This window comes from Athene cunicularia (genome assembly GCF_003259725.1).
Source record: "Athene cunicularia isolate RWA chromosome 5 unlocalized genomic scaffold, athCun1 chr5_part1, whole genome shotgun sequence".
Taxonomy (NCBI): Eukaryota; Metazoa; Chordata; class Aves; order Strigiformes; family Strigidae; genus Athene; species Athene cunicularia.
Window position 1 is genome coordinate 34,637,574 of NW_020799101.1, and position 11,944 is coordinate 34,649,517.

General features: G+C 33.4%; 1 protein-coding gene across 1 annotated transcript in view; it reads left to right on the forward strand.

Moving 5' to 3' along the window:
* RYR3 (ryanodine receptor 3) overlaps positions 1 to 11,944 on the forward strand; it is a 242,309-nt gene that overhangs the window by 107,026 nt on the left and 123,339 nt on the right. The window contains exons 25-35 of the mRNA XM_026848909.1: positions 1,719 to 1,878; positions 2,265 to 2,412; positions 3,371 to 3,576; positions 3,924 to 4,098; positions 5,738 to 5,946; positions 7,208 to 7,392; positions 8,103 to 8,139; positions 8,508 to 8,668; positions 9,213 to 9,378; positions 10,666 to 10,752; positions 11,120 to 11,346. Coding sequence (XP_026704710.1) covers positions 1,719 to 1,878; positions 2,265 to 2,412; positions 3,371 to 3,576; positions 3,924 to 4,098; positions 5,738 to 5,946; positions 7,208 to 7,392; positions 8,103 to 8,139; positions 8,508 to 8,668; positions 9,213 to 9,378; positions 10,666 to 10,752; positions 11,120 to 11,346 — 1,761 coding nt within the window. The remainder of the gene's footprint in view (positions 1 to 1,718; positions 1,879 to 2,264; positions 2,413 to 3,370; positions 3,577 to 3,923; positions 4,099 to 5,737; positions 5,947 to 7,207; positions 7,393 to 8,102; positions 8,140 to 8,507; positions 8,669 to 9,212; positions 9,379 to 10,665; positions 10,753 to 11,119; positions 11,347 to 11,944) is intronic.

Genomic DNA, 11,944 nt, shown 5'->3' on the forward strand with positions numbered 1-11,944 from the left:
ACCTTATGATAACTATTAGATATATTACTTGTAACTACAAGGTAAACAAAATTATTGTGAGGCCATTTTAAAAATACTTGACATGAGCCCCATACCCGATATGGATTTTGCACATGGTTGGTCCTTGGCTGTGATGATTGTGGACTGTGAGGACTTTGAATACTACCTTGTGGAGTGATTCAGAGACATAAATAGCCATGTACTTAAACCACATGCAGTTTTCTCTGTGTTACATGATCTTAGAGTAGATACTCTGAAGTTAAAAGCAGCATTGCAGTGCTTTTCTACCACACAGCAAAGAACAGTATATGTACGAGATGGTACTTAGATCTACTTGAAAGCAGGTATACTGTTTTCGCATAACTCCTGTTTTGATTTGCACCTTTCCTTCCCTCTCCTCCAAGAAAAGGTATGTTTAACATACACACATTTCCAAAGACATTATTAATGCATTTCTTTAAAGGAGAGAAAAAAAAAAAGTTACTGTTCTTATAATGTTGCACATTTCTAGGACATGTATGTATGTAGATTATTGTATAAAATACAGTTGGGTTTTTGCTTTAAGTTTTATTTGGTGGCTAAATTTTGTCAGTTTGAGCTAAAGTAGTTGAATGATATTTTTATTTAGACATTTTTAAGTCATCTGTAGTAATTACCCTAAAAGTGGTGAAGATTAATCAATGATTACATCTGTATTTTAGCCTTGTCTGTGGGGATTCTGTACTCCTGGGACAGATTAAAGCCCTGTCCTGCAACAGAACTCGACGACAGAAAGAGTGATCTGGATACTTGCCATTTCACACCAGTTTATCAAACAAGATGTCCTTTTTCCTGAAACAGCTTTATCCATGAGAAACAAAGTTAGGTTTTTAGAGAGCAGTAAAATAAATAGTTTTATGATATGGGAGATTATAATGTTGATCCAGTTGATGGCATTAATTAAAAAAAGAAAAAAGAAACTTTCCCAAGGTTCATACTGCAGGCAGTCTATCATAATACAATTTTGATACTATTGTCTTCAATAACAGAACAAATAAGTCTTAGTTTCTGACTACTGTTAAAATATCTACTCTCTACATTGATCATCCTAACAAATGGGAATGATCTGATTTGAGCAAGAGAGAGCCTGCGTACATCTAAAAGAGCAGAGTAGTCTTTATACTACATGGAAGAGTTGGAGAGGGTAATACCTGCTACTAAAAAGCTGCTAAACTTACTACTGAATGAAAAAGTGGGAAGAACAATAGTTAACATGTTTTCTTCTGTTGGAAAAATGGTAACGCAATCTTTACAGACTGGTATATAAAAATACCATACTTAATAATGCATTAAAAATAATTTCATAAGAAGTCATCATAGAGATCTTTAAAATAGAAAATACTTGAAAGGCTTAAATGACAAGCATAAAGAAAATAAAGAGTACTCATTTAATAACAATTTGGTTTTTTCATAATAACTATTTAGATATTCACATACATATCTGGGTCTTATTTAATTAGATAGGGTGCACGTAGGTGGAAAATGAGACTCTTGGCTAGAATACAGTTTATATCCTAGTCAAAGAACGAATGCGATTCAGGGTTTTTGCAAAGAAATGGGAGAGTAGGAGATTAAAAAGTGGAAATAGAAAGTGAACCCCACCCTATAAATGCTACATAGAAAACTTTAAATACGACCAGTGGGATATCTTGACTCTGTTTTCCTTTGTTGATTTATAGTTATATGATGTCAAATGGATATAAACCTGCCCCACTTGATCTTTCTGAAGTGAAATTGTTACCTTCTCAAGAATTTCTTGTTGACAAACTCGCAGAAAATGCACATAATGTCTGGGCCAAAGACAGAATAAAGCAAGGATGGACCTATGGCATTCAGCAGGTAAGGACTTCTTTAGATACATTTGGAATAAGTAAAGAACATGAGATTTTGTTTTCTAGGACATCAGTTTGGAGTGTTAAGTAAGAGGATAAATACTGAATGTCACGTAGACATGTAGTTAGAGGGGGTGGGAAGTAGGAAAAGAAGCCTTGCCTGTGCAAGTCTGAGTAGATTGTCAGACCTGCATTGCATACTTCTCTTTCATTCCTGGCTTTAGGTTTTTAATATTATTAACAATTGGAGTTGCGTTCATGGAACTGTTCTTTATCAGTATCGTTTCTCTCCTGTAATCGTAACATTATTTCAGAATACACTGTCTCATTATCTAAAATTTTTGTGATACTTAAACACAGTTTTCATCTTGTTTTTTTTATAACCGCTTTTAGGATCTTAAGAACAAACGTAACCCTCGGCTAGTGCCATATGCTTTATTAGATGAACGTACTAAAAAATCAAACAGAGATAGCCTCCGTGAAGCTGTTAGAACATTTGCGGGCTATGGTTATAGTGTTGAGCCACCTGATCAAGAGATAGGTATGTACTTTCGATAAGAATCATGACCTTTTTTTCCTGCAGCTCTGGGAAAGAACATAAAATACTGAAATAGATAGGGAAAACATAAGATGTGACTTAATAGTAGTGTATTTTTGCAGTGGATTTTAATGAAACATGCAAATATACTTTGCAAATGACTTGTATCTTACTTAGATCTATTTTTTTTTAAAGATTGGTTGTAGATAATGGTATGATAATTCTAATTTCAATGACTTAGATTGGAGAAAATCTGGAGTATGAGTGGATATACTGGTTTTAATTTGGAAATAATGAAAGAAATAATATGGGATTAATTTAAAAGAACTTTTTCTACATGGTAAGCAGATTAGGTTTGACTACTTCAAGTCAAATTTAGTTCTTAAGAAGTAGTCAAAGAAGTGCATCAATATCAGTGTTTGTTTGTTTGGTTGTTTTTTTTTTTAATTGAAATAAGGAGCAGATATTCATTTAGACATTTTTCTTCATATCTGTTATGCCACTGTAATTTTTAAATAAAAATTCAAACAAAAAAAAATCTTATTTGATAATTTTTTTGAAATGTTCTAAAAGTGTTGACTTGTATAGGAACATATTTTGTTGCAATACTGCTTTATTGCGTCAAACTGTATTGCATGTAGTATCTTACCCTTTTGAGGTTTCCTCTAGTTAGTTTTGTGTTGGGACTCTACATTGAGTGATACTTTGAAATACTCTGTTTCTAAATAGCGGATAATCACTGATCTGGTGTAGAATACGGAATGAATGTTAGCCCCTCTGTGCTGATTACTGTTCCTCCTCTTTTAACATTTACTATGAAGATTCTTAAACATGCAGTGGTAGATAATGGCTGTTTTCAGAGATAGAAAATACTGGGGACAGATGAAAAGCTAAGCAGTGGCATTTAAATTTTCATCTAATTATAAAATGTGGGGTTGTTTTTTTCTGTTTATTTTTACAGCTGACCAAACAGTGGAAAAAGTCAGCATTGACAAGATACGATTTTTCAGAGTAGAGCGGTCTTATGCAGTGAAGTCTGGAAAGTGGTACTTCGAATTTGAAGCTGTGACAGGTGGAGATATGCGTGTTGGCTGGGCCAGGCCAGCCTGTCGACCTGACGTAGAGTTGGGAGCTGATGACCAAGCATTTGTATTTGAAGGAAGCAAAGTCAGTACATCGTTATCTTTTTTGACCTATGAAAAGACTAGGCAGAGAACTACAGTATAGTTTTCCTCTCTATACTCCAGATCAACTACTGGAACATTTTTGATTCATATAAAGATATCTCTGAGCTCTGTTTCATGCTGGATAGTATTTACATTTTGCTTCTTGTTATTGAAATTATACTAACAAAGGTGTGTTGGTTTATAAATATCATCCTAGACTATACTCAACTGAGTAAAGAAGTCTGTTGTAAGCATAAAATAGAGCATTCACATTTTGTGTTTTTTTATTTTTTAATTTAACTTTTAAAATTTAAGCATGGTGTTTATTTAACTGCTTTTTTTGTTTAGGGCCAACGTTGGCATCAAGGCAGTGGATTCTTTGGACGAAGCTGGCAACCAGGAGACGTTGTTGGTTGTATGATAAACTTGGATGACAAATCAATTATCTTTACTCTGAATGGAGAGTTGCTTATAACCAGTAAAGGTTCAGAACTTGCATTTGCTGATTTTGGAATAGAAAGTGGTAATTTTCTTTTTATAGTTATATTGTTAAGAGAAGATAAAACAAAACACAGAAAATCTAGTCTGTCATAATGGCTTAGTGAGCTGTGAAATCGTATTTCACTGATGTGAGCCTTTGGTCTGTGCTACACATTAACTTCATAAACATTTATTTTAAGAGCACTTATATGGCACAAATTGATTTTCTTTTTTTTCCTTTAAACCCAAGTAGATTCAGCAATCAGAATGGGTAAATTTTCTTCTAGGCTTACTAGGAAGACTCTTCTTACTCGCAGGACTGAACTTCAGCAGTAAGAAGAAGTGGTATTAATAAGTACTTTGAAAAATTCCCAAAAGCTGAAAATATAATCTCTGATTATCTCACTGGAGCATACATGTATTATGTTCTTGTCTGTGAAGGACAAAATGAGTACTAGGTTGTAACAGGCTGCACCAAAAGAACAAATCTTTTCAACATAAATTGAATCTGATTTATGGTTTGTTTGGGGTTTTTTTCTCTGTCCTAGTCATAGCTTATCTGCATTTCTCCTTTTCCTGGACTATTTTTCCTCCTCTGTTTTTGGCCTTTGCTTTTTTGAACAGTAGTACCTGCATGACTGTATAGAGGGAGGCAGGGACTATTTTCAAACTGGCTTGGTTTATTTTTTAGTTGACATTTTCTTTAGAAGCATATCTCCTCCAACCAGTAGTAGCTTCCTGCCCATTAGGAATCACCGGAAGACTTTGCAATTCCTCACTGTTCCTTTTCGGTCTAACTATTGATACAGTTTTTCTAATGGTAGAGAATAAGGGACTGCTGTAAGAGAGCTTTTCTGAAGGCTTAAAGTTGAAGTCTAGGAGAGATAATTTCTACTTTAGAGGCTGGACTGTTAGCTTTTCCCTGAAGTTGCTCCAAGTTCTGTTTCTTGAGAGATGGAGAAATAATTCAACAACCTTCCATCCCTGCCTATTGTCTGCCATAGGTATAGGGAGACCAAAAAAGTTTGGTCATAAAAATGCCAGCATTAAAAAGTGTGTTTTTTCCATCATGAATGACGGAGTGATGATGGTTGGCAACAAATTTATAGCTACTGATGTCAAACTAAATTTTAAGCAGATCTACTAAAATACCTGAATCTCATCTCAAAGTCCTTTTGAAACTTCTGTGTCCTCAGAGAGCATACTTAACATTTGTTTATAACTTTGATCTAGCCGAGATTGTCCTCCAATGTCAAACTCATTCTATAAAGGCATGTTTAGTGGTCTAAAAATTATGAAGATCACTGATTGATGAATAACTGACTTGAGCAAATCTTGGGTTTTCAAATCTGATAATCCACAAAACTACTTCTTGACATATTTTTGTTTGTTTTTCATACAAATCTACTACTGCTTACTAATAACTGGTTTAATGTTTAAATAAATAGGATAGTGTGTGTAATGTCCATTCATTGCCTAAGTTCTCAGGGCTTTGGGTAGCAATTATATTGAACTTAGACATTAGTATTTAAGATGGCTTTAAATCCTTGCTACTGTCTTCGCTTTATGTGCATTACTTGTAGGAGCTAAACTTTACCCCCTACATGAGGTGGATCTAAAATAGAATGTTTGTGTTCTCCAAATTAATTACTGTTGTGTTTTCTGTTGTATTGTTTTCTTAGGTTTTGTTCCAATTTGTGCACTGGGTCTATCTCAGATTGGTCGTATGAACCTCGGAATGGATGCCAGTACATTCAAGTATTATACAATGTGTGGCCTTCAAGAAGGTTTTGAACCTTTTGCTGTCAACATGAACCGGGATGTCGCTATGTGGTTTAGTAAACGCTTACCAACATTTGTCAACGTGCCAAAAAATCATCCTCACGTTGAGGTAACATTACATGTTAGGGAAACACCTGTTTATCAACTGTTAGTTTAGCAAGCTGAGACATTAAACCCTTACTAATACTTACTGTCATCAGATAGTTTGTCATATAAATCTATTAAGTCTCTCTTAAATAATTCCAGATGATCTTGTCTATCTCCAACTTCATTTATGGTAGTATTATCATTCCTATGGATATACCTCTATTATATGTCTTACTAATTTATATTGTTGTGGTTAGCTATCACAAACATGTCAGTGTGATTTCTTGGAACCATTTTGTTATATTCTATCTTACATTCACTTTCATTTTTTAAAACCTTCTCTATTATGCATTTTTCTTAAATATCTAAAAATTGTTCATCTGAATTCAGCATCACTTAAGGTTAATAGAAGTGTGAATAGAGACAGTTCACTTATCTGAGGGACATTTAAGTGTCTGTGGTGTCGCTAAGTAATATCTCTTTCATTCATTCTTATGATGCATCAGTGATAGAATTCCACAACCCCCTAACTAATCGACTCTAGAGAAGAATAATATATCCTGTGTTTTCTATAAAATATTCCATATCAATATATTCCACAGTAATATGTTTGAATTCCTCATCAGCCTTTTTTACTCTAATCTCTAGGCCATTTACTTTATTTTAGGTGTTTAGCCAATTATTCCCTAATACTTGTCTTTGAACATTTCCTTCTTAAACTAAATACACTTCAGTGAATTCCAAGTAAATGATCTCAACATTTTTTTTTTTTCCAGTTTATCAGGATCATTTTAACTGTATTCCTGTCTTTAAAAGTTTATATGTTCCTATCACTGAGTTTAAAAGCATACTTACTTTTTCAGCACAAGAGATAATAGTTGTGTCAGACTCGGACTTCATAAGAAGAATTCTTCATCTGAAGGATTCTAATTGATGTTTATTCTTGTTGTGGTAGAAAAATACTGATTCTTGTGAAGCAATTTTTTGATTACTTGTGCACTCAAAGTGAATTAATAAGATCTATATTTAAAAAAAAACCTAAACAACCCACTGTATGGAACAACTTGAAAATTTTTACTGTAGTCAGGTTATACTGAATCTGTTGCTTCCCTTGCTTTTTAGGCTAGATTCACTGTCAGAGAAGAAAGTCACATAGTTTTGAAGTTAATTCAATTTGAAAAATTTAAGTTGATTCTTTCAGATATCTCATACTCTAGTTACCTAATGAAGTTTTTCAGCATTTTTCTTGGAACAGTAATATTTAAATTTATTTCTATTTCTAGATATGGAGAATTGACGGAACCATTGAGAGTCCACCTCGGTTAAAAGTTACTCACAAAACATTTGGCACACAGAACAGCAATTCAGACATGATCTATTGTCGTTTGAGTATGCCCATTGAGTTCCGCTCATCATTCAACTTCGGCATGAGTGTGGAAAATGCCTCTTCTGATGTTTTCCAAAAACGGTTAGGCTTGGGTTTAGTTAACCTATTTCATGCTCTCAATGTAAATGTGATATGTTCGATTATTATTTATTATTGTACACTCAAGATTTCATACCTGTTTTTGCATGAAGCACAAACTAGCATTGGATGTATGTTACTGAGAATTTTTTTTTGTTCTTGATGGTTTTAATAAATTTATAACACAACTTTGCTGCAGAAGGTAAGAGAGAATCCTTTCTAAAGACATGCACCACAAGGTTTATAGTTGTTCATTGCTAAGCAGCGGTCATCCTTTCAGAATCATGGGATTTTCAGAGCTCTTCAGCCATGCTGGAAAACCAGCTCAGAATCTTTTGCCCATTGGATTTATGCTCGTCTATATTATTGTTCAATTGCTTATTGTTATTAGAAAGATGCCTAATCCATTCAAAGAAAAAAACATTGTGGGACAGATTTTTAGATACCAGGTACTGCTGAGTTCAGCACCTTCCAGTATTGCTTTTTCCTCAGTTAACTGCAGTAAATCTCTCTTCCCTTCCTCTCTGCCTTAACTGCAATCAATTGTGGAGTATGTTTGTATCCTACACAGTCTTTACATACTTTATTTACTCATGCATACTCAGTACCCAGCAAACATGAGTTAGCTTGTAAATACACTTAGTTTAATAATGGGTACTTTTAAAAACTGCTTTTCTTTTAAAACTAATTTACTGATGTTCTTTTATCTTTAGAAAGCACAGCCAAGAAATTGCTCCTCCTTCTACTACGGTAAGTAAATATGTTAAGATGTTTGATTCTTTTTACTTTTTGAAGTACATTTAGTCATGGCAGCGTGTTCATTCGAAATTGATCTACCGAAGGAAGCCTTTTTAATCGTTTGGTGTGATGTAACACTGTATCAATAATAATGCCCAGAGCTGTAAGACTTGAGGCATAAACCTCATTGTCTTAAACCACTAGTCTGTTTATGAGTTTAAAATATTATAAATAAATATTTAATAGTAATCTGTTATTAACAGAATGTGAATTACTGTTATTAAGGTTTGATACAGGAGTTTTATTTAATAACTATTTGAGTATTCCTTGATAAAATAATACAGATTTATATTATTAATTTTTTCTTTTCCTCTTTTCAGTGTTTTTATTCACTTCGGATATTTGCTGGCCAAGACCCATCCTCTGTCTGGGTTGGCTGGGTAACACCAGACTATCACTTTTACAGTGAGAATTTTGACCTAAATAAAAATTGTACAGTGACAGTTACTTTAGGTGATGAGAGAGGCAGGGTTCATGAAAGGTATGGATTTATTTATCACTTTTTAAAGATTGTGTTTTGATACTGTTCAAAAGTGAATTATTCACAAGCTTGACGATATTTGAAATGAAAATTTAAACTAATGACAAAATTGATTATGGAGTAGGAGTGTTCTGCGCTCATTTATATGTGAATGCATTTTACACAGACTTGTTGAAGTGAGTATATTTACCATTAATGTTCAGTTTGAAAGAATGCTTTTTGATGCTTCTTTCTTTTAATATCCATGTTAGGTCACTGTGGATGAACCCATTATTTGTTTTAGCGTATCTTACATGAGCACACAGAAGCATGTGGAATTGTTTCATAATTATAAAAAAGGAAAAAATATAAAGGTGTACTTAGTCTGATCCCTTACCTGTGATGCTTAAGTTACTTTAAAAATATGGGGTTTGTTAAAGACAAAACTAATAACAACACAGGCACCTTGTACTTTTAAATGGAGTAATAGTTAATCTTCACTGAATACTCAGTCAAGTTCAGTGTGACCTATGATTTGTTTTCTTTGTTCTTCCTGTTCTTTCAGTGTGAAGCGCAGCAATTGCTATATGGTTTGGGGAGGAGATATAATTGCTAACTCTCAGAGATCAGGTCGCAGTAATGTTGATTTAGAAATTGGATGCTTTGTTGACCTGGCTACTGGAATGTTGTCATTCACAGCCAATGGAAAAGAGCTTGGCACGTGTTATCAGGTATTAATCAGATTTTCAGGAAGCTATCTAGGAAGGTGGTTGTTTTGGTGTTATTATAAAGGGTTTTTTTTTCCTGTTCAGAAGTTAAAACTGAACATTATTCATGTGACAGTAACATGTTTTCTGAAATTATTCTTGCTTATCCCTCTTTTTTTCTCTCTCTCTTTTGTAAGACTATACTTTTCCAACTTCTTACAGTTGTTTCAGATGTTGAGGAAAGACTATTGGCAGATATTTTCAGAAAAATATTTTTATACCTCTCAATTCTTGTTGTTCAGAATCCTGATTTAGAATTTTAATTGTTCTTTAAAATTCTTTTATCAACTAAATGTATTATAGAGTATAGGGGAAACAATTATTTAAAATTATTGTGATTAAAATATTTAATTTAACTCCTGAAACCTTAAATCAATTGTATAGAGTGTACTTTTTATCAGCCACCCTGAAGCACTGAAATATTTTTAATAATATGCTGTTCTATAAGTAGCTCTCTAATTCTTTTTTTCATGGCAGTAGGGTGGGTGATCTTGTAGAGAATTCTTCAGAATAAACTGCGATTACTACTCTGACATGTACTTTGAGTCCAGCTGTAATGGGGAAATGAGGATAATGTAGCTGTCAAAAAAAATCCAAACCCAGCCAGATACTTTAAAACCACAGCACTGTGATTCATTGTGATTTAAAAGACTGGAGATAAATGCTAAGCCTGGAAATAAAGAGATCTTTGAGATATTTTTAAAAATGACACTCTTCTACTTTTGGAGTATGGATCTTGATAGCAAATAAAGATTTGCAGTACCCTGATCAAATTATGTGCTCTGACCTTTTTCTTACCCTCCTCTGGTTCCCTCTCTCAGAAATTTGATTTTTGAGCTTCTTTGGTAGTGAGCTATTTTGTCCAGCGTAAAATGTGAAAGAACCCTAAAAGACGTGTAGTGGCCTCAAAACCTGTATTCTGCCCTCAGTCTGTGCTTTTCCTAGAGTAAAAGGCAAAGTATGCAGCTGTAAATTGGCTGGATTTTTAAGGAGGTGCTTCAGAATGAGGTGTTGAATTTGGATATGTTTGAGAAGAACCAACAGGTAGTGTTACCGAAGTGGGGCTATAAAATAACTCAGCAAATGCATTATTATATTAGAGGTAAACTACTAATCAACACTTTACTACAGTGTCTGCAGTTATTTGATAATGAAGGGTAAACTATATAGTATTTATATCATATCACAGTCTGGAAGGAGATTCTTGTTGCTTGTTTTAATTTTTAAAACCTAATCTATTTTCTCTTCTAGGTTGAACCAAACACAAAGCTTTTTCCAGCAACTTTTGTACAGCCTACGAGCACTAACTTAGTTCAGTTTGAACTTGGGAGATTAAAGGTACAAAATATTTTCTAGAGAAGTGCTCTTTTAAATCTGTTCATTTCCATGGAAATTCTTGCTGAATTGGTTTAGGAAGATCGAATCAATGGCATGACTTCTTATTTGATTTTTACATTTACTTTTGCAAATATCATTATTATATGAAATTAATCATTCAACAAACATAAACTACATTTGTCAAAATAAACTAAAGTTATTTGGGGAGAAATGGTTGATATTAAGGTTTTTTAATGGATTTTCTTTATTGTAATAACATATTTCTATGAGTTCTTTGCTACTAATAAATCATACTTACATTTGGTATCATAGGTTCATTCATAATTAGATGCTACAAAAATAATTTTAATACACTTATTTGTTTCAGAATACTATGCCTTTATCAGCAGCAATTTTCAAAAGTGAAGAAAGAAATCCTGTTCCTCAGTGTCCCCCTCGCCTTGATGTGCAAACAATTACACCTGTTTTATGGAGCAGGATGCCAAACAGCTTTCTAAAAGTAGAAACTGAGCGTGTCAGTGAACGTCACGGCTGGGTTGTGCAGTGTTTGGAACCTCTGCAGATGATGGCACTTCATATCCCAGAAGAAAACAGGTAGATTTGGAAGGAACTACAGTGACTTGATGTGGACAAAATGTATTGAAACCTGATAGCTAGGTATTGATTAAACCTGATTTGGAGACTATTTACACTAGAGTTGTTTAGAATTTCTGATGTTATCTGCTATAATACTGTATTAGTGGAATTGAAGTACAAGAGGCTGAATAATTTTAATTCTGTGTGACGGCATTTGCATACATAGGAGAAAACATGACTATTTGGTTTTATTTCATTTATTAAATAATATCTCAGATCTCTAGGTCTTTAAACAGATTTTCTTAGCTTGAAAAAAAACAAATATAAAGAAAATGCTATTACTATTTTCCTGATATTTTTCTGTAATAAAAACATGTAATTCCTGTTTCATCCACTCTGAATTTCCATGAATTAAGTTTTTATGTTCTTATTGACAAAACCCTGATTTTCTTAGATTTTCATTAGGTTTTGCCTTCAGAGTGAGCATAATAAAGATGCATCCAAATATCAGATACCATAACCAGTGACAAACCAAACTATAAGCAAAAGCATAGCCAAAGCTAATTTAACTGCTGTACTTTTATCAGTTATTTTGCAGATTCTTTTAATAATTCAG